The 22917-nt window shown below is 44.1% G+C and overlaps 1 protein-coding gene across 2 annotated transcripts; it reads left to right on the forward strand.

The window, feature by feature from the left end:
- Positions 1 to 776: 776 nt before the first annotated feature.
- On the forward strand, positions 777 to 22414 carry MIS18BP1 (MIS18 binding protein 1). Of its 2 annotated transcripts, none has more exons than XM_030484941.1 (16): positions 777 to 1446; positions 2171 to 2293; positions 3245 to 3747; positions 5624 to 5700; positions 7599 to 7729; positions 10684 to 10774; positions 10981 to 11144; positions 12300 to 12460; positions 13193 to 13301; positions 14593 to 15463; positions 16471 to 16640; positions 17675 to 17817; positions 20289 to 20437; positions 21099 to 21183; positions 21751 to 21805; positions 21999 to 22414. In XM_030484941.1, the coding sequence occupies exons 1-16, from the start codon at positions 882 to 884 to the stop codon at positions 22091 to 22093; spliced, it is 3492 nt and encodes a 1163-aa protein (XP_030340801.1). In that variant the 5' UTR covers positions 777 to 881; the 3' UTR covers positions 22094 to 22414. The 2 variants fall into 2 exon arrangements, with proteins under 2 accessions (XP_030340801.1, XP_030340802.1); XM_030484942.1 differs by having other exon boundaries at positions 3245 to 3438.
- Positions 22415 to 22917: the final 503 nt, after the last annotated feature.

Raw genomic sequence — 22917 nt, forward strand, 5'->3', positions numbered from 1 at the left:
CCACTTACTCTTTCTGCCGAGACATAAAGAACAGCTTGCTTTCAGAGCTCTCATGACAACCCCCGCTGAAGCTAACGGCTATAGACCGGGATTATTGCTGTCTTTGAAAGCACCTGCTCGTGGTTACGACTCGGCTCCCCCTGCAGACCAGATCCCCGCAGCGAGCCGGGGTACCGCTCCACCGTGCTCTCACCATTACTCTCCCTGCTGCACTTCACCCGCCGCTGGGCGCACCCTGCCCCCGGCTGCGCTCTGCCCGCTGCCCCATCCCGCCGGGCCCGAAGGACCGGGGCACTCCGCCCCGTCCCAAGCCGCCTGGGCTGCCCACCGCTCTGCCATCAGCCCATCACCTATCCCGGGGGAGCTCGTCCTCCCGACACGGAGGTACCGCACACTCGCCATATACGCACGCCGGCCCGCCCAGCTCACTCTCTTCCCGCCAAGCAGCTCAACCCGGCTGCCACCTCCTCCACACGCAGAGCCTCACCCCTAAAGCGCCGCCGCTGCGCCCAGTGTCCGCCTCATAGGCTGTTACCATTAGGCGCGGTGGACTGAACCACCCGCGCCAGGGGTGTTCCGACAGAAAGCCCCTCCGCCATCTCCCTAACTATAGTTCCGCAACATCCGGGCAGCAGCGTTTCCCCCCCCGCCCGTATTCTCGCCGCCCAGCGGGCAGTGACGTTACGGGTTCTCGCCACCAATCCGTGCGCGGCGGCTGCGCTCAAATCCTCTAACAGCTAGGCGGGCAAGGCTGTGTGCGCGCGCGCTTGGTGCCATCGGCTTTTGAGGGGACTCGGTAACGTTGGGGGCGCGGCGGAGTAAGAGAGCCAGCGGGAGCTGGGGCTGAGGGGAGAGATCACCCTGAGGGACACTGCGGCGAGATGATCGTGACCCCCAACCGCGGCACCGGCGGCGCTCCCGCCCGCAGCCGGGGAGAGCTGCCGTTCCGGTCGGTGCCCCTCAGCAGCGTCCCCGGTACGCTGACCCCCTTAAAGGAGCTCGTGAGGGGCCAGGGCGCCCACAGAGCCGCCGCGGAGCCGGCGGGCCGTGGGGAGAGCCGCTCGAGGGGGCCGGCGGCCGACAGCGTCCTCCAGTCCACGCTGCTGGCGGGCAGCGCCGGCGGCGGGGAGGTGCTGAATGTCAGCGAGATCCTCCCCGCTCCCGGTCCCGGCCCCGCTCCCGGGCGGTGGCTGAAGCGACCGGCGTGCGAGCTGCCCGCCGGCGAGTCCCCGGCCAAAATCTTCCAGCGGATGAAAGCTGAGGCCATGCGGCAGAACCGGGGCTCGGCGCTGCCCGCGGGAAACGCGCCACTGAGGAGCTGCGGCAGCGACCTGATCCTGACGCCGAGCCACGCAGAGAAGGGCCAGAGGCAAAAGGGACCTGCCGCGGCAGAAGGCCGGCAGAGGCCCGCCGAGGTGCGCGGTGGGGACATCCAGCCAGGAAAAGGTTCGTCCCATTGCTACTACGGGAAAGCTGTCTCCTGTTTAACCTTAAGCTCGGTATGATCTCCTCTGTATTTTGCTTAGGACCCTTCCAGGCGCTGGGAGAAGCACCCAGTGCGTGTTTGTAGGTGTAGAAAATATTGGTACCAATACTGTCTTTCAGCTGGTAAAAAAGAAAAAGTTTAGACGATGGGCTTCTTAACGCTAAAATGTGTCTGTGGTGTAGTTGATTTTGCTTCCCCTTTCTTTACCTTTGAGGAATCACTTTCATTGTATTTCCTCCCTTTCTTAGTTTGGCTTTAACTGCTCCTTCTGTTGCCTTTGTGAATGAAAGGGGTTGACCCGTTGCAGCATCTTGAAAAACAGAGAATTACACTCAGTAAATGAAAGAATCAAAACAAGCAATTACTTTTGTTACTTGTTAGACCTTACTAATGTGAAACACATCCCATCTATAGGCACCTCCAAACTCCTGTTAATTAACGTGGGTTCGGTTACATCCAGACACACCTGAGGGTGTTTTTCGTGTGCAGCTGAGGCAGCATAACAGCTATAACCCCCTGAGGAAAAGGGAAAGGTGGCATTGCCCATCTGTCTTGGGAAAGAAAACGTGTTGTGTAGTGGAGTTTAGTATTTCATGAAGTACGTATGTTGCTTCCGCTGCCCTGCACAAGAAAAAGTTTTTGTTCTCCAAATTCAGAAATACTTTTTTTGACACTATTTTCCAGAATTACTTTGCACTCGCGTTCCTGAGCAGCAGATCACAAAAGCACTAGCAGTAGACCCTCTTGCACTGGAATCCCCTCAGAAATTCTTCTTGCGTGTAAAGAAGAAATTGCAGCAGCAAAAAGGTACTTAATATTGCTCTGAAAACACTTTAAAACTCCCTTCAGGGTTTCCCTTCTTGCTTATAATCTCTCGTGCACTTTGGCAGAGCATCACTCTTTCTTTGTAGTCTGGGCACAGTGAAAACGGATGAAGAAGCCTGCAGATGGCATTGGGCTTGGTTTAACTACGGTTTAGGGCTGTGGACTTCTGACTTTAAAGCTTGACATTATTAGTCCATTTGAGTCCACTGACTCTTCTGACAACAAAAGCCATCTACTGTCAGGCCCATGATGTGGTTAAGAGTTCTTTAGTGACTAGGTGTAATACTTTGCCATTTAGATGAGAAACTTGGTGGAAAAAATCCTAAGCTTCTTGTTTGTTGGCTCTGCAAGAAATTCTCCTGGGTTTTTTTCCCCATATTGTTACTTGATAACAGCCTTGATAACAGATATATGCTTCTGTCTGGTAATCCAGTTTGGAAAATGCAGATGAAGAGAATGATGCATGTCAAAGTCTTACTAGTGTTCAAAACTGAACTTACCTGAAAACTCAAACCCGATGCTTGTGGCTCCTAGCATAGTAGCAGCAGGGTTGCAAGCCCAGATCTTGTATACTGGAAAGATGGAAATATTTGAGATTTGGGGTTTTGTGAAATTATTTTTTGTTCCGCCAGGAGGATTTATTAAAGAAAAGATAGTAAGAATGGTAAAGAGATACTATTAATAGATATGATGTGCATCCACTTGGATGTGGAACATCTGTAAGTCTTTAACAGCAGGGGTATTGATGTGGTGGTGAGGAAAAGGTAGTTTGAACTACTTCAAAGAATGGCTTCAATTGACACAGGCAGTGCTTTCACAGCTGTTGTGCTAATCAATACAGCATCCTCTTATTAAAAATGGAGTTAATTTATGACCATATTTATTAGTTCTCAAATATCACTAATTTCTTTATTCCTTTTTTTTAACGGGCAGATTCAACACCTTCAAACCCAACCAAGCAGAACATTCCTCCTTCCACAACTGCAGAAAAGCCATTAGTCAAATCTGCTTTTGCTGAGCAGCTCAGGAGCGATCCTTCAGAGTACCTGGCCACTGATAAGGATGATCAGGATAATTTCCTTGTGGAATCAGTGGATGCTGATGATGAAATGTCTCAAAACACAATGGTTAGTTCTGTGAATTTAAACTCTACCCCTTTTAAAAATGGGGATGAGTTAGCAGAAAGGTGGGGAAATAGAGGAGCAAAACGAACTGAACTTCACCAAGACAGAAGAGGGCTGCAGGCAAATAATACGCGAGCTGCTCATGGAGTAGAAAAGAAGCTGGAGACTAATTCTCAAAAGCCGTCTCAGTGCTTATGCAATGTGTGTTCTCCCAAAGTCCACGTTCCACAGAAGCAAAAGCCGAAAGAAGGCTCTAAAGTCCCTTTGGATAAACCTCGCACAGACCAAGTTGCTGGCAAAGCAGACAAAGAGGTGGGAGAACTTAATACTTCAGGGCAACTGATCTATTCCTGTGGGCTGCCTGTAGCTCAGAGTTGTGATTTATTGATCTAATTTTTTTTTCTATGTCAAGAATAATGAGCACTCAGACTCAGAAGAGAATGTATGTTATTGTATTAGATCTTACTGGTGAGCACTGTCCTATCAGAAGGATTTCTTTTATCCTGTACTCTAACAATGTTCGGGGGGGGGGGTTTGTTGTGTTTTTTTTTTCCCCTTCTTTTTTGTGTAAAAGAAGCCTTTTTGTTTTAGTGTTCACAAGCCACAGTGTGGGCTGAAAGAGTTCTCCACCTGAAGGAGCCTCCTACATCATCTCTTTAACATGTGAACTGCCATGTGTTGGTGTGATGGACATGAAACAGATCACTGGCCAATCCAGTTCTTGGCTGTCAGTGCAAAGCCAAGGAGGAGAGATCTTTCCTGGCTGTGGGCTGGGTATGGTCCTTAGTTAATTGAACCTGTACAGCTGGTGAGGAGGTAGAAGTCTTGGCTTTCCTACAGGATATCCAAACTTTTGTTGAATTAAGCAGGACAAGAATTTTCCTAGGAGACTAGCCTGCAGGTCTTATTTTCAATTCAAGACATGCTTGGCAGTATTTACATCTTGCTGAATAAATCTCAAGGAATGCAGTGGATTTTGAACCATACCACATCCCTCATTGACTGCTTTAGGAGGCTGGTGGAAGCGTACCTTCCCAAGGGCTGAGTTTCCTTTCTTCCCTGGAGAAATCTGTGGGATTGCAGTCCTATTCAAGTTAAGCAGGTTAATTGCTTTGTTCTCCTTCACCTTTGCCAAGCATGTTTGATACGTTTCCCTGTATTTTTATTTTTTAAAAGAGCTTTGATTTAGATAAGAAACTGGAACAGGTTGCCCAAAGAAGTGGTAAATGCTTCAGCCCTACAAGTATGGAGGTTTTGAATGGGGCTTTGTGCAACCAGGTGTAGTGGAAGGTGTCCCTGCCCATGGCAGGAGGTTGGAGCTAGATGATCATTAAGGTCCTTTCCAACCCAAACCATTCTATGATTTGTAGCTAAGTAGATGTTGGAAGAGATGTTGTTACTGGACATGATGGGTCTGAGCATCAGGAGGTGCTGGCTGTAGGGTTAGATCATTGGTAACATCTCCAGTGAGGTCAAGGCTGATGGCACCAGGGCCAACACCATTCAAGACAAGATCAGGAGCCGATGTGCTGAAATTGTGAGGAGAAATATGATTGTTTCAGATGTTAAAAAAATTTTCAGGGAGCTTTTTTTGAAACAAAGGAGTATGCTTCAGAGTTTTCCAAACCGACTCGAGTACAGCTGGCCTGCTGGCTTTTTAGTGCAAAATGAAGGCTCTGCAGCTGTACGTGTGTCAGGAGTTTGCAGTATTGGATACAGCCATTTCAATACTGCCTAAAGTTTAGCAATAACATAACTAACAAATACAATTTCATTTTTTCAGGGATAACTTTGAACAGTAATGGAGGACAGATGCCAAAGTGTAAGAGGTGTGGCATAGTGTTGGTATCTTCCGTGAGGAGCTTTCTGGATTTGCTAGAGGTCTTGGTGAGGAGTTTGTCTTCTGAAAGTCAAAGTTAAATTACTCAGAGTTTATTCAATTTAAATTCCTGTCTTCACTTGTGCATTAGACTTCAGCTTGATTATGCTTCAACATTTATGTGTATAACTGTTCAGTTTCTCTGGTCTGGAGGATGATGTTTTCAGTTTCTCTGGTCTGGAGGATGATGCCTAAATATCTTCTCGGATTATACAGGAGTTAATTTCTATTTTTCTAAAGCCTTGGGGATGTTGCATAGCTCAGTCTAATTTAACAGTGATGTAATTATTCTTATTTTTTTGGAAACAGAAAAACATCTGCCTAACCAGCTGGAGAATTAAAGTGATGGATGGTAACACTGCAATATGTGTTGAAGGAAAACGGAAGTAAGAAAAGTTTTTTGATTTAAATGCAATGTAAAACATGTTGATGGGCTTTCAGCATCTGGGCTAGAAAGGTTGTGCCACCTTTGCCTGGCTGAATAGCTGCCGGTTTGAGACTTGGATTCTTGGAGTATCTTGCTAACTGCTGGAAGCACTTCCACATGCTTTTGCTGCTTTCCCCCAGCCACAGGGAACACTGCCCTTTGCTGCATCTGAACCCTTGTGACAATGCTGGCAGCTCTTACTCTATCTTATAACCATAGTTGTCTAGCGTCTGGGTAAGCACACTGAACCCGTTTGCTCAGAGCCTGCAGGATGGCAGAGCTGTGCACGGGGGATGAGTGGCTGCGCAGCTGGAGGCTGAGGAGTGCTGGGAAAAGGAGCCATGGCTGTCCTGGACCTGCACCTTCGTGGAACTTATTCTTAGGCTTTGGTAAATACGAAGTGATGTTATTGCTTAAACTTCTTTATCAAGGAAGAGATTAATTTCATTTATGGGTGCCAGAGGCAGAGTGCCTACGTTCAGGAAACTGCAGGTTAAATAATTATTTCAAAGTCCAGTCCTAAGTCAGTCAAAGAGTTTAAGATGAATAAATGCGTTTGGTAGAGCCCCCAAACTGGTGTTTATTGGGGGTCTTATGAGCTGCTGCTTCATTTCACAAAAACTGTGTTTTGTGGCTGCTTTAAGTCAAACTTGGTGCAGACTGCCATCAGCCAGGTGTCCCTGCCATATCGTTTGCGATGACACCATTATTCCTACAGCAGCACCCGATTCATCTGAAAACTGACTCTCTGGGGGGTTTTGTTATGGTTTTGATCAGATTGTAGTCAAACAGCTGGAAAACAAGTGTCAGAACAACAGAGAGATTTAGCTTGCAATAAAGTTGTTTGAAGACACTGTGAAAATAAGCCTTAAGGAAAGACTATTCTACTCTTCCTGTAGTTAGTAACTATCTAACACTGTTACTTATCTACTGAAAACTCAGAACCTCTCTTGACAGCAGTAGCACTGTGGAAGGAAGCAATTCCGTTGGCTTACTGAGGATGTTGGGAGCTGCATGCCCTATGGTAGAGCTTGCAGTAGGAACTGACATTTTTTCACAGCTGTATGAAAGCAATGGATCCTCTCACTTCGCACCCTTGACTACTAGCAACATGTTCTCTTTTGATCCATGTTGGTGTGTATCCGATGCATGTTGCTTACACATATTTCATTTACTTACTTCACAGACTCCCTGAATTGACTTGTGACAAATTATACAACTGAATGTTTTCACTGTCATCTTGGGTTTCAGTGTTTAATATTGTTCTGTAGTTTGATCTGTTGGTTACTCTTGTAAAAGTATGTTTAAAAATACCCCCAAAAAATACCTCAAACCTTCAAAATGTAGATTTTTCTACTTTATGTTTGGGTCTGGTTTTTATTTCTCATGGAGAAGTCCCTTAATAGTTTCTAAACAGCTCTAATTTTTGTACGTATTAGGGCTCCTTCTTCAGCTGTTCTTGTCTTTAAATAGGAAGGTCAGAAATAAATACAATATTCCTGGGGAAAATACGCATTTGACTTGTTTTGTAACTTGCCTAATGGTACCACTGCAACACTGAGCTGGATGGTGGGAGCCTTTTAGTCTATTCTGCTTCTGCAGGCTAACGCTAAGCCCATGTTCTGTGACTAACATTTGCAGTAGTGGACGTGTTTGTTCTGTCTCCTGCCTAGGAATTAGACAAGGCCAGAACTGTTTCTCTTCCAAGCTAACAAAAGAAAACCTAGCACAGTGTCTGTATTGCTCATATGTTTCACTGCCAGTCTTATGTGGAATATCAATAGTCTAGTTTTAAGTTCGTTCTTCTATAAAAACAATGTTTTATCTCTGTTCTTCATATTATCTGTCTTTTCTTAGAGATATGAAAGATCTGGTTTGGCATAGTAATACCATTATGGAACGTGTAGCACACAACCAAGTTAAAACATCAACTGGCAGTATCTACTTGCTACAGGGAAAAATTGATTCAGCTTTGATGAGAAAAGAAGGTAAGAAGATGATTCTTAATGTAACATTACAAACTGAGAAGGGCTTTAGGTTTATGACTGAACATACTACTGCAGTGAATGCTTTGTCTTACCCTGCTAATTGGGCTCAGTGGGTATTCAGCACATGCTGGGAAGCGACTCCAGCAATTCTGAACACTATCTATTCTATTGTTAATGGTAGCTGGCATTTTTAGGGTGCTGCAGTTACAGAGAGGGCTCTCAGGGCATGAAGTTGGCTGATAGGTACATTCTTCTAAAGAAGCCGGTTTTGCTAAGATTGATTTTATGTAATTTTAGTTAATATTTTGGCATTTAAATAGCGCTAAGACATTCAAGTAGGGATTGTTCATACAATGTATGCTATTGTTATACTAAAAAACTATTACTATACTAAAAATCCCTACAATATAGGGATTGTTTATACACAATGCAAAATGGTGTTTGCATTCTATCTGTGACTTACTAGTCGGTAAATAATGCCTAGTTCTGCAACGATACATGGTATTTCTGTTTGCAGACAGTTTAGTTCTGATGTTAGTGCTTTATAATTTAGTAAGCTGATCCATCTTTAGGGTCCCAGTGGTACGTTACACCAAATCCAGCTAAACGTCCTGCTTTAGATTGTTTTGAGGCATGTGGAATTTTAAAGGAAACTTAATCTATAAATGAAGTTAAAGTTAGGCTAGGCTTTATTTTATTTTTCTTGCTTCACGAGCATCCTCTGTCATGTTCACTAGTAAATGAGCTGCCACGTTAGTGCTTACAGGCAGCTCTAGGAATGTAAAGATTGTCCATCTCATAGATTAAGTAAAGGTGTGCTTTGTGTGCATGATCACACTCTTTAAAGGAGCACATATGCACTCTTTGCCCTTTTGGTCCCAGCACAAGGCATGGAGAGATGTGCCTGTGGCTTTAATATTTTAATTCTTATTTCCCTTACTGGGATGCATTCTGATAAATACCTGAGTTGGGTGCTGTCTGACTTGAATTTTTTAATTAGTTCTTCAACTAAATACTTGTATTTGGTTTTACTTCAATATTTTGAGAAGGAAAAGTGACAGCAAGAGACTTCTGAGCAGAGTGCTCAAGTACCACAGAGATGTCCTAAGCCTAAGCGGTAATGGACTGTGCTGGGGCAATTCCTCTGGTCTTCGGACTTAGTACAAATTGCCCTTCCTTCTCAGCTTCCCCCTTGCTTCCTAACATCCCCAACATACAAAACCCTACCATGGGGCTGGTGTGGAAAATACCCTGAAAATACGCTGCACAGATTCAGTATTGATATATGAATCAAAAGAGAAGTTAAAGACAAGCTAATGTGGGTAGAGAGGAGGAGAAATGTTGCAACTAAATCCTAACATGAGGATTTCCCTGAACGGGCAGTGCTGGCAGCCAGGATCGGCTGGAGGGGGCAGCAGTGGCACCATCAGTCTGTGAACAAAGCTGCACCTGTACAGAGCTGCTTCCCTGTGGAAAACATTTGACTGATGTATGCTGAGACTCCAGATGACTCTTCAAAGCACTGAAATCATTAATGAAATGTGTTACAGTAACAGCACTGGCTAGGCATTTACCTACTTCTGCCTCATTATCCAAAGTGCTATTCACAATCTGGTGTTCCAGGTGTGCTTCTAAATCTGGTTGCTGCTGATGAAAATGTGCGAGGGACAAGCACAGGCTATTTACCTGCCCAGGCTCTGCCCCTGGGAAGGCTCTGTCTGTGGCTGATGTCCCACAGTCTGCCTCATAGCAGGGCTGAGGTACACAACCTCTGTGGTACTCGCTCCATTCCAGGCTGTACCTCTGCAATGGCACTTGCTGTGCTTTGCCTAGAGCCTGTCCTGATCTTCAGGAAATGTTTTATCCAGCCTGTGTAAAGAGCAAACTGATGTGCTACTCCTAAAGCATTTTAAAGGGGCTGAAGGGTGAAATAAGTAGCATGTAACACCTCACAAGAAACCTGCTTTTGATACCTGCAGGCCTGAAAGGTGGCTGATACCAAGCTTTTTAGGAAAGTTGTTTCCCAAGTCCCTTGAAATTAAGGAATGTGGCATTCATAAACCAATAGAAAACTAGTATTGTGTGGGACTGATGGATGTACAGAGAGTGAGATACTGAGGCAGGCACCTACACTGATTCTACAGATGAAGTAATGCCTCACAATGGTGAAAGACTACTTTGACAGGGCCCCTACACTTTGGGCTTCTAGAAGGACTTCTGGGAAGATCTGTAAGGACAGAAAGTATTCATGTGACGAGGAGGAGGAGCCTTTGTGGGTTTAAATAACAATATAAAAGGGGAGGAATAAACAGAATCTCATAAGGATGTGGGCTGTGGAGCAGAAAAGAACATGAGCTGGGAAGCAGCAGCTGTAGCCTTATGCTGTTGAGTTTCTCTGGGTGGTAGGGGTGAGTGTTGGCCACAAAGCACATTGTAAAAGCTTCTCAGAGGGCAATAAAATTATGACATTCAGTCTTGGTAAATGTGAAATGTTGCACAAGGTGGTGGGGAAAGGATATTGTTACATCTGTCACAGAATGGTTTTGTAGTTAGATTTGGGAGGGACCTTTAAAGATCAATCTAGTCCAACCCCTGTGCAAGTCCAAACAGCTTAGACCTAACTGGAGCCTGAAAGCCTCAGGCTTTCTGTGGCGCTTGTGGTACTCTGCCAAGAAGCCCTGTGCCAGTACAGTGAGATGAACAGGAAAGCGTATGCTCGTGGCTCCCAGAATCTCGAGTGCTGTCTCCAGAGACCAACACTTGTAACTAGTGTAATTAGTAAATCCTCGGTTAACTTTTCTATGCTATTCTCTGCAGCCTGTGTCTCTAGAGTTTAAAGATGCAGTGAGCTTCTGAGGTACTTACAAAACCGTGATTGTACTGGATATTATTGCTACCCTTTGTGATTAAAAGTATTGCTCAGCTTTTTTTAATGCTGATTTTGTTTCAAACAGGATTTCCCTACCGTTTCATCAAAAGATTTACATACGGGTTTCCCCAAAAGTGGAAAGAATACATAGAGGAGTTTCTTGAGAAAAAAAGAAGGTATTTCTTTGGAGATTCTATTTCATTGCAATGTTCTTTTTAGTATTCATTGAGATTTTGCTTTTAAGAATACTATACTAGAGGAGTACAAAAGATTGTAGATGTGGGCATGAAGACTGTGTTCCAGGCACATACTTGCTGCTGCTTTGCAAGGATACCCTTTTACCTTTCAGATGTTTTATTATTTCTTTTCTCTACATCATTAGGAAAGAACGAAAACAAAATAGTGGTGAGAATGAAGATGAAGAAAGTGACTCAGTGGTAGGTGCTGATGCGTTGAAAAATGGAAAAGACTCAGCAGGAAGTGTAAAGAAACCTGAAGCCAGGAACATCACCTATGAAGTACTACCGAAAAACAGTGAAAACACTTGTGAGTATTTAATAATCCTTTCTCTAGAAAAAAAGTTGGGGTGTTTTTGAGAGCTGCTGTCCCCATCAGAAGATTATCCTGTTAAACAGACTAGTTGGGTGGAGTTTGTTATTTGTGTTCACTTAGACCACAATGATCAAAAGCACTTGTTTTTTTATTTCTGGTATGCTCCTGTACACCAAGTGTGTTGGGGCTGTCCTGAAGGTTGACCCTGGGAAAGGAGCAGCAGCCTGGTTAGTCTGTAGTGGCTGAAAGCAATGACTCCAAAGTCATTTATCCTGACAGCAAACTTGACTGAATTTTTTTTCCAGTTGCTATTTCGCATGAGGTACTCTCTTCTTAGTCCCTCTAGGGAGGCCTGTGGGATTTAATGCCTCTATCACAGCTCCATCCTTGGGACTCCTCCCTGCAGTGCCCACTCCCATTTCAGCTGGGTTAATTTTAAATCATGTCACATCCTTGAGCAGGTTCATTTTATGGCATCGTAATGTTTTTGCCACAGTGGAGGCATAGGGAGTGCTAACAGTTGGGGATGGATGGAATGGATTGTGGAAGAATTCATGGCATTGGCTTTGTTTCCAAGGGAAACAGGTATAAAGCCATAACCTATTGATCCTCCTGGTTTTTCCTTTGCCTTGTAATGCAATCCCAGCTTTGTTCTGGACACAAATAGCTTTTGGGTTTAACTTGTCTTTAATGTCTTGTCATAGGTTCCAACAAGGCTTTTGCCAAACTTCATGGTACTATTTGTTAATACTATAATCAGGTTTTCTTGCTAACGCTATAAAAGCATTTTTCTTACATTTTTTCCCTCATTGCAGTTAGGATATGTTCAGTGTGACAACTTTTCTTTATCATTCTTCCCTGTATGACTTCTAGAGTATTTATAACCTTCTAAACAAAATAAAAAGTTCACAAGAGTAAATTCTATAATTTGTGAGGATTATGACTTCAATCATGCTAAGATGTGCTCATTTCTAACCTGAGAACTTTTAAAAGGACAACAGAATGCTGTAGTAAGTTTTATATTTTATGTGTAGCCAGTGCAAACGAGCTGGTTTAAATGCAACATTGTTCGTATGCTTGTGAGTCTGCAAAGCTGAATTTTCAATACAATACTGGGGACGAAACTAGATTCCTTGTTTTTCCTTGCAGATACAACACCAAAGCACAGTTCCATATTGAGTGACCGAGTGTACACTCGGAGTGGCCGTCTTGTTAAACCACCATTGAGTTTCTGGTGTGGGCAACGTGAGTTTGTTGATCAGGAACTAAATGTTACTGTAGAAGGAGGTGGAATCGATTATTTGAGCATGGTAAGAGTCTTTTGTATATTGTTTACTTAAACGTATCTTAAATATAATGAATATGCTTGGCTAGGTATCTCACAGAAAGAGTCCAGTTCTTACAAGTACCTGAAGAGGCAGGAAATCTTGAAAGCATTATAAACAGATTTTAAAACAAAAAAATAGTCTTAATCTCTGTACTATCAGATAGTTGTTGTCTGTAGAATGGGGATCATTGGGAATTACTTCTGGGAAAAGTGTTCTTTTTTGAAAGATAAATATGTCAGAGGGGAAGCTGCAGACAGGGACTGGTTTGGGTCACTGGGATTCCCAGGTAAAATGTTTCTGGTAGTACCATAACACAGAGTCCCTGCCACAGGGTTGTCAGTGTTTCCATGGTGCACCCCTCCCCATGTGGGGTTTCACATCCGTTAGGACCGGGTATTTCCTCAGTTCATTAACCACCAACTCAAGCAGTTCTACGTCTTGAGATCTTAATTTGTGTTTTAGGATATTTAAAGGGATCCTGGCTAAGTTGCTTTGGTTGTATCCATTTGCATAAGCACCTGTGTCCTTCACACAGTATTTAGTAGATAGTGGTCAACGTAGGTGACTGTCGTGGTTTAAACTTTTAGATCCGTCAATCCTTGTAAACATTTGGTGTTTTCAGAGCTGGCGTCAGTAGGCTTGTAATCTCTTGCAGAAGAGATCTAGGCAAGTAATCTCTTGCAGAAGTTTAGATTAAGTTGTTTTATTTTGAAGATGTTTAGTAGTGAAAAATCCCAAAGACAGACAAGCTCCATCTCAAAGAAGAATAAAAGAAAGGCACTAACGAAGACCTCAGAAGAAATGCCGAAAAGACAAAGTAAAGGTAAAAAATGTTTTGGTTTTCTTTCTTTTAAAGTTATTGACTAGAACCAGTGGGATTATGAGTTGGGTGCTGGAGTGGTATGGTGATGTCCTGTTAATGCAAAGAAGTTATTTAAGTCTTTTAATGGTTGAATGCTTCTTCTATGAACAATTACCAAAGTAGCATAAATGTCCAGTTTTACAGCTCCAAATATAAACCATGTTTGTAAATCACTTTATTTACTAACGGGAACAAGCAGACTTCTTCCCAGAAACTGGAATGAAAGGATTATGAGTGTTCTGCAGTTCTTGCTCCTGTAGTTTGAATCTCAGTGTGGCTGTCACATGTAGCTGGAGAGAACCTGAAGAGAATCAGAGTTCGCCAGTCCAGGGAACTGCTGCTCTGGCCTTACTTTTTAAATTGGATGAATTAAAATAAATGTCTATGTAGGCAAAAAAAATGTATAAACAGAGCTTTAAAACCTTTACTTTTAATAGAATTTTGGAACTAACAGAATCCTGAAAATGTTGTAAAATATAAAGCAGAAGTTTCTCTCATAAAGCAACTGTCATGTTCCCTGCAGAAAAGCTCTGTGTGGCACAAGTAAAGCTTTTGGGATGTCAGTGTTTGCTCAATCCCAGTCACTGCATTTTAGCATCATTTTCTGCTTACTATTTTATTCTCTATCTGTTCAATAATTTAACATTCCCTTTTGAAGCCTTGATAATCCTAATCCTTTCAGTCATCTGGGGGCAATCTGTTGTGGAAATGAACTGGGCAGATACAGGATGTCTCCTGTTGGCGAGGAACCCTTCCCGCTGCTGGCTGCTCTCCCTCTGAGCAGAGACACACTTGCTCAGTGCAAATCCAATGCTTATAATCAGTTTTCTGTGATGTGCTCTTTGTAAGAGTTGTGTAAATGGATTTTCACTTCTTGACTGCCACACAGAGGACTGGCCTGCCTGCCAGGACTTGCTGTCATGTCTGTATTGTGTACTCTCTTGTTCCTGAAAAATTGAATCCCAAATACATTGGAGTGTACGTGTGAGGGCAGGGGCCTCTATTCAATCCTTCCAAGATGCCTGTATGGGAAAAGAAGTGTGGTGATCTCGGGAAGCTTCACTAGGTGCTGGTTTTACTCAGTCATGTTTGATAAAGTTAGGGACTACAGCCTGTGTAACAGAAAGGAGTTGGCAGATCTTAGTGTGTGGGCTGCATGGTATCCCGCAACAGGCTAGTCTTTGCTGGCCCGAGAACACAGTAATGGTTTATGTTACAATATGTGGTGTTATACTGACATCGTCTCTTGCAGGGAAAAGCAATGAGAAAGGGGTAAGTTCCAAAAGAGAAGTCAAGTCCACTGGGAGCAATAAGGCCAGGCACTTTGTTTCAGATGATGATGCAAGTGATCGTGCAGTCAACAGTGCAAAAACTGAACGTCAGCTTTCTGCTAAGCTGACTTCCTTAAATACCGAAGCACTAAACAAACATACTAGCAGAACCCCAGGAACATCAAAGGAAAAGAGAGCAGCAGAACATGGAGAACTGACTATGTATCAGCAGGCTTACAAGTACTCTTTAAGGTCAGCCCAACAACTTCGTCAGGACAAGCGCTTAACAGAAGAACCGTCAAGCAAAGATGAGGAAGAGGAATCCAGTGAAGATATCCCCCTGTCTATCAAAAGGAAAACTAAACCTTTATTGAAACCAGAGATTCATAACTCTAAACCTTCCTCTAACTGTAGAAAGTCACAGGATGATGCAGACAAGGCATCCTGTGAGCAAAGGACAGTAAAACACATGACTGCCACCTATAATGTGCTGTTGAGGCAAAGTGTACCCAAATCTAAGGACGGTTCTGATATACTTGAAGGAGAAGCACCTTCTACTAGGTCTGGAACTTCCCACCTGCCTGATAAGGCAGTGAGGACAAGAAACAGAATCAACCTGCCAAGGCTGATTGAATCTGACACTGAGTCTGAAAGCAGTGAAGAGGAATTTCATGTAAAAGAAAAGGATTTAAAACTAGCTGATAGAAAAACAAACTACAAAGTTCCTAATACTGCCAAGCCTTCAGCAGAAAAATCAAGAGAATCTGAAAGGGAAAAGGTGCAGAAACCTCTACAGCTTTTTCCAAGGGCAGCTGATGCTTGGTCTGAAAAGGAATTACAGAAGCTCTACAGGCAAGTAGTTGCACTGCCCTCACAGGGCAAAGGTTCTCTTGGGCATCGGGAGGTATGTGCCAAGGGGGTTGAGTGATCTGCATTTGGCTGATTCAGTTTCTTGCACCTTATTTTAAAGGTTTTCTTTACGTTTTAATTTCCTCTTAAAAACTTTAAAAAAAAAAAAAAAAAAAAAAAAAAAGAAAAAAATGTAGTGAAACAGGCCAGGTTGGATGGGACTTTGAGCAACCTGGTCTAGTGGAAGGTGTCCCTTCCTGTGGCAGGGGGGTTGGCGCTAGATGAGCTTTAAAGTTCCTTCCAACCCAAACCATTCTGTGACAACTGAGTGTTTTCTAAAACAGCTGTAGATGTGTGAGCCCGAAGCAGCTCCTTCCACAGTCATCAGTGTAAAGTGAGAGGAACAGAGATTAGCTGAAATTTAGTGAATCTACTCCTCTACCTTGTTTTTCCACAAAACCCATACTTGTTAAAAGCCATAAGCATTCCTATGAGTAAAATTGAAAAAACCAAGTAGGTGAATAATACAGTGAAAGTATTCATATTTATCATTTAGACTGTATGTCAGAGGGAGCGTATTCTCTCCCCTAATAGAATAAAATGTTAAACATAATGTGTTTATGTATTTAAGCTTTGTAAAGGAGAGATGAGCTACCAGAATGTTTAATTAAAGCATCATCCAGTTACTTAAACTCTTGGGCAGTATTTAATGCATACACCAAGTAGTAAAATGACCAGGTTTGGGTTTGTTTCTTTTAGATTAGAAACCTGAAAAGGCACAGGCTCCTGTATTGGGGGTGAGTGGGGCTGCAAATAAGGGAGAATAAGACGTAATGGAGCAGTTACCTTAAATGGTTCCAATACATTTGCATGCTTTAAAGCATCTGGAGAAGACACCAGAGACATCAGTGTCCTTTCCAGGGAGGACAGCTGGTCTCCGGGTGTTTTCCCTGGCAGTGCTGCGCAGGTCCTGCGGTGTGCCGAAGGCTGTGGCTGTGTTCTCTTGGCAGGGCTGTTGCATCATTTCCAAAGCACAGGAATGGCTTCTGGGTGGAGGTCGCCATGGCGGTGGGGTCTCGCTCTGCTGAAGAGTGCCAGCAGAAATACGTAGAACAACAGGCAACAGGTTCCAAAATACATGTCAGGAAGGCCACGGCTTCAGGAAAATCAGAACAGAAAGGTACTGACCTCTTGTTTCTGAGTATTTTGTCATTTTTTAAATAATTTAAAATTCAGTATTTATTATGGAATGAGAGATAAAGACATAAATGCACATCAGGGTCTGACAGTGAAGACTGTTATCTTCTGCAGTGTAAAGCTTTGTTGAAGAGCTTGGAGGACGGCATGAATGACTGTGAAGTAACAAGAAGACAAAGGATATTCTTAGAGTTTTTTGATTTTTTGCATGATGGGATGTCTTAAACTGGCCTTGCCACCTATGGGAAAACAGCTATTTGTATCTGAAGAGGCTCTTGGAAGCCTAGTAGATAACGAGCTACTTGTAGAGCTGTCTCTCCAAAAAAGATATGGGGCACTTGGATGCACTAACGGCAATGCGGAGTAAGAACAGCGAGGTTACGTGCTAGGGTGTCTGGCACTGACATGCCTGTTGCTGTTTTGTGTCCAATTCTGAAGTTAGTAGTTCATGTTTGCAGAGAGCAAGTACGCTCTGAAGTGAAAGGCCTAAGATCTTCAATCCACTTCTTTAATGCAGGGAAGTTTACGATGACTTAGTAAGTGACTAGGTAAGGAAAGCTGTTTGATAGCAGCTCCTCTCACTGACAGGATGTAAGTGTGTATGCTGAAGTCTGAGATGATCATTCCATAAACCTCATGCTGAGGACACTAAACTGATCTCTCTGCAGCAGAGCCTTTGTCTGAGCACTTTGTGCCTCTTGACGCAGGTGACAAACCTTACGGTCTTTTTCTCTGAAATGCAGATGCATGGATAGTTCTGTTAAAATCATAATAAAATAGCTGAGGTATGACACTTGCAACAGCTGTGTAAGGCTCTGGAGTAAGCTTCCACTTAAGATGTAGTAGAGAAATTCTTTTTGAAAGCATAAATTGTTTAAGAACAAAAAGGATCACAAAGAAGCTGAGACATTGCCACAGAGGACGGGCTGGACTCTTTATCACTAGCACTAGCACTGATGATATTTAGTGAATTTGAAAGTGATGTCTTTAGAACAATTAATATTTTGATTTGTGTAGATAAGGAAGAGCCGGTTACAATAACTGCCAAAGTGGGAACCTTGAAAAGAAAGCAGCAGGTGAGAGATTTCCTAGAGCATTTGCCAAAGGACAACCACGATGATGTTTTCACTGCGACACCCTTTCAGAATAGAAGAGTAAAGGTAAATCTGGGAAAACAGTGTATATATGAGTGTGCTTTTCTGATTGGTATTTCAAAGGTGTGTTACAAGTCTGCTGGTTCAGCTCCATCAATAAAATCTTGTGAATTTTGGGAAAGAAGCTTATTTCCTTGGTTTGTTATTGTAATACTTGAATTGCTGGCAGTGGGAATGTGTGGCTCCTGCCGCCAAGTGTTGCTGCTGAATGGATGTTTAAACAGGTGGGGGCACCCCTTCTGCCTCTGTGTGGGAGGAACTTGTGCCCCTGGGAAGTGTTGGCTGTGCAGTGATACCGCTGTCCTGGGGACAGCCAATGGATCCTTGTGCTGCAGAACCAGGGATTTTATAAAGTCAGGCTGATACTCAGCCTGAAGTAAGACAAGATCTTCTTTCTTCCTCTTCTCAGCATATCTCGCATTCAAAACCTCTCGATGCTGCCTGGGGGTGGGTTTCTCTGAGGGAGTTCTGTTATCCTCCTGCCCTAGTCCTTGCCTGTTGTTTACTTCCTCTCTCCTGTTTGGGCTGAAGAGCTGACCTGTCTCCTTGGCTAGGTTCAGTTTTAGCATCCAGTGCAGGCTGGGTGTGCACCCACCCACTCCACATGCAGCCCCCAAATGCACCTGGCGCCGCAGCTGGCGAGTGCTACCGTATCTTTGTGATAAACCTCCACTTCACTGTGGTGAAGCGTGAGTATGTGCTCTCAGAGTCATAGAATAGAATCATAGAATCAATTAGGCTGGAAAAGACCTTTAAGATCATCAAGTCCAACCATTACCCCAGGACCACCAAGACCACCACTAAACAATATCGCTGAGGGCCTCATCTACATGGTTTTTGAACACTTCCAGGGACGGCGATTCCACCACTGCCCTGGGCAGCCTGTTCCAATGCCTGAGCACCCTCTGGGAAAGAAATGTTTCCTAATATGCAGCCTAAACCTCCCCTGGCACACCTTGAGGCCGTTACCTCTTGTCCTATTGCTTGTTACTTGGGAGAAGAGACCAACCCCCACCTCACTACAACCTCCTTTCAGGTAGTTGTAGAGAGTGATAAGGTCCCCCCTGAGGCTTCATTTCTCCAGACTAAACAACCCCAGCTCCCTCAGCCATTCCTCATAAGACTTGTACTCCAGGCCCTTCACCAGCTTCGTTTCCCATCTCTCTATGTCAGTTAAGCCTGTTTTCATTTGTAAAGAGAAAGCCACTTAATTAGCAAGAGAGTTATTTGGTTTTTTCCCTGTAGAGAATTCTTTAAGTATAGTTCATGACGCATCTTTGCTGTTCTCTGCCCAAGCTAGCTCTGCCTATTAAAGCTAGCGCCTCAGCTCCAGAGGGACCCAATGGCCCCTCTCTGTCTCCTGATACAGTTGTTTGTTGGTGGGTTTTCTTCTCAGTAGCAGTGCATTCCTTATTCTGGAACACATCCATAAGTGGAGTAACACTAATGTGGAAGTCAGAATTTAAGCAGTGGTAACTGCATTGCTTTCCATAAGCAGCAGAATGCTGTGGAGAAATCCCCATGATGAGTATGAGCAGGCTGGCACGAAAAAATCGATGCATCCTTGTCTAAGAGACCCTGGTTCTGCAGAGGGATTCTCCAGGAGACGACGACTCTGGTAGCATACAATTTCAGCCAGTTGTTCAAGAGTTCCCTTTTTTTTCTTTCCCCTCCAAAATCATTTTGCCTGGCTTGTGCCATGTGTGAATTTAGGAGTTGCGCGGATGGATTCTTCTTCCATGCACGAGACCAGCCTCTCCTCGAACCTGTACAGCCTCTTTGCACCTGCAGTTTCTGGTGCTAAGTTCCAGAACTGAACTGTTTGCTGTATGAAGAAGCATCACCTTTTATTTGTTCTGAACTGACTTTGTCCTCCTTATGGGGAAGAGAGAGCAGACTATTGTCCTGGTCCCTGTTCACTCCGACACCAGTTATAGCACCTCCTGGGTAGGAGGGGGAGCTGTGCTTTTTATCATCGTGTCTACTTCTCTCTGAGCCTTTCCAGTTCTCTCTCTTCAAAATGCAAGAAGTTCGCTGAGTAATCCTGAAATCCTCCCAAGTAGTAATGGTCAGCTTTGAGCTCGTCATTTTAATCAAAAATTTTTGAATATGTAGTCACAGCCAGGAAAATGTTGGGCATCAATGAGAGGAGTATTAAGAGCAGGATAGAGGCATGGTGTGGCCACTCTGCCGAGTCCTTGCATACCTGTGTTGTATGTGCTGTGCACATTGCTGGTTTCTGCATCTCCAGATGTCAAAAAAGCAGCTGAAGTAAGCAAGGGAACAGAGCAACTGCCTATTGGGGAGAGAATAGAGAGTCTGGGGCTCTGTGTGGGGAAGAGGGACACTGCCATGGTCCATAGTGTCGTGCAGGGCCTGCAGCCTATGGCTGCTCTGAGGCAGACCTGTGAGGAGCCTTTTCAGCAGACTTCTGTTACAAAGGGCAGGTCATTGATTGCTCTGCTGTGACTTTGTAGTTGCCAACGTTCCGGGGAAGCCAAGATGATGACGATGATGTTTTTGCACTTACGGACAACCCAATCACACCTTCCTCGGCTGTATTCCCTATGGTGAAAACCCCTCAGTGTGAGCATATCAGCCCTGGTATGCTGGTACCCATCAACAGGTAGGAGCTCCTACAGCTGGCTGTCCCTCTGCTAACCTCTTCCTCTCTCATTTTCCCCAAGATTGTTTTTAGACAGCTGAGAAGGATCACTCTTGGAACTGGGACACCAGTTCACTTCCAGACTTGGAGCATGCATAGTAAATCCTGTGGTCCTTGAGGGATTTAGTGAAAGCCCTTTCCTTTGACAGCGTGTGCCCTTTAAGCTACTCAACTAAGTATGGGCAGCAAAACCCAGGTCAACGATGTGCCCTTGTACTCTTGGAGAAGGCAGTGATTTGGACTTCAGCCTCAGCAGAGGTTTCCCTGCTCGTTTTGAGTCTGAACCCATTAACCCAAGTGCTTCAGGCTTTTCTGAAACAAACTGAATCATCTTGAAACTTGCTGTGTGAGTGAGTGGTGTTTTTATCTAACGGACAAGAAATGAACTTCATGTGGGGAGGTGGTGAAGCTTTGCCTGGTACTTGCATTTAGAGTTCTAGCATGCGATCTAATCCAATGCTTTTGTGTTACACTCCCAGAGCTGCTGTGATGTTTAACTGACCAATGACTGTTTTTAATGGCAGTGCTGAATTGGAGTTGTATGTGTAACACCTTTAACTGTGTCCAGCAGATTCTGCAGTCAGGACACTGGTGACACTAACTTGCTCAATTACACCTGCAGGAATGATTACGACAAGTACGTGTTCAGAATGCAGAAGAACACGCAGGGCAGCAGAGGCACCTGGGACAACGTCAAGAAGAAGGCGGTAATGCTGGTTTCCTTGAATGCCATCTAGTTTCACCCTAATAGTGCAAGGTTTAGCTAAGCAATAGGCAGGAGAATCCTAGGACCACACACTAGTGTGTATATTCAAGATGGAAAACAGGAAACTTCCCCTACTTCCTCCCAAACTGCTGGGTTTTGTATCTGCTTTTCTTGGAGAAAAGCTCTTTTTGTTAGAAAAAAGCTATTTATCGTCAGGACTAAAAATGCTTTTCAGGATTTGTAATGGCGAACTTTAGGTACATATGAAGTTCTTCTGTACTGTAGGAAAGGAAACAATAATTCTCACTTTGTATCAGTCCCTCAGTTTATGTATTTATTCCTTCAGTATCCTAGATTTTGTAGGTTCTGACTTTTCCATGAAAAGCTGAGGTCCCAGAAGCCAAAAAATGCCTTTAGTTCAGTGACAGCATTTGTGGCAGCTGAACAGTTCAAACCTTTAGTGGAAATGTAGCACAGCGCGGTTTGGAGCCTGCGCCAGCCACGGGGCTGTGCTGCCCGTCCCGTGCTGCAGTGTGATCTGACTGGGGCCTTTCTGTCCTTCTGTCAGGCTGGAGGTGTGCCTGGTACACCAGCATCCCGCAGGACCTTCCCGTTCCATACGCGTAAGTACTTGCCCTTGTTTCAGGCTCCTTTGCTTAACTTTGACATTGCCACTGGCTTGTTAGCTCTCCCCAGTCTGTGTGTTTAATAATTTTCTGCAGTCTGTTTCTCATATGCACCTTTGCGTTTTGGACCTTCTGTAACTGTTTATCAAACTCAGGCACACACACACTAACAACGCTGTTTTACTTGCAGAAGTGACACAGCCCTCTGTGATAGGGAAGCTCTTCGTGGCAGAGGCAGCAGACTCATCGGATGAAGAAGAGGACCATTCATCTTTTTCTTTTTGATGAACTTTGTGGATTTCATTAGTTCAACACTTACTATGCCACTCCTCTAGAGCAGCATTCCTGTGATGTTACAAGTTGGCCTGCAGTGGTTTTATGTGTTTTAGCACCAGGCTTGCCTTGCTGCCTCTCTGGCACCATGTGTCATTTCCCAGGTGTACATAGTGGCACTTCTTTGCCCAGGCTCCTCCTTGCTGTTGCCCTGTTCCTCCTGGGGGAGGGAGAACTGTACACTGATACCAATTTCTGGCAAGTTTTGATTAGTTTTAAGATAAAATATCTTCCTGAAATACAGTTGTACAATAAATGTATACAGGTAACCAATTGGAATTGCTTTTTAATTTCCTCTGCTGAGAGTCTGAATTCTTACATTTCCTTAATGTAAAGGACAAGCTGATTTTACTCACATATGATGACTCTGACTCCTTGGGGAGGGAGGGGAGGGAGAACAATCTTTACAAGCTGCCTGTCAGTCTTGTTTATCTTCTTACCCCAGCCTGCAAGTTTTCATCCCCTCTTTTGTTTTCTAACTAGGCATGAATGGCTGACAAACAGCCTGCTACTGGTCTGTTAGACCCCCACAAGTCATCTGCCATTCGGTTATTTATCTCGATTCATTTCCCTCACTTCTGTACATGCTCCCGAAAGCAACATGAAGACAGAAACTGTTCCTTTGCCAGGTAGCCACAGTGTGGCAGCACCAAACTGCTGCCTGTCCCACAGCAGCCAGGCTTCATCTGGTGTGTCACTTCCACCACCACACTTATCCTCATTTTAAGAGGAGTTTTGGAGTGATCAGACCCAGATGTGCTCAGAACCATGTGCGT

The sequence above is a fragment of the Strigops habroptila genome, chromosome 4 (genome assembly GCF_004027225.2).
Source record: "Strigops habroptila isolate Jane chromosome 4, bStrHab1.2.pri, whole genome shotgun sequence".
Taxonomy (NCBI): Eukaryota; Metazoa; Chordata; class Aves; order Psittaciformes; family Psittacidae; genus Strigops; species Strigops habroptila.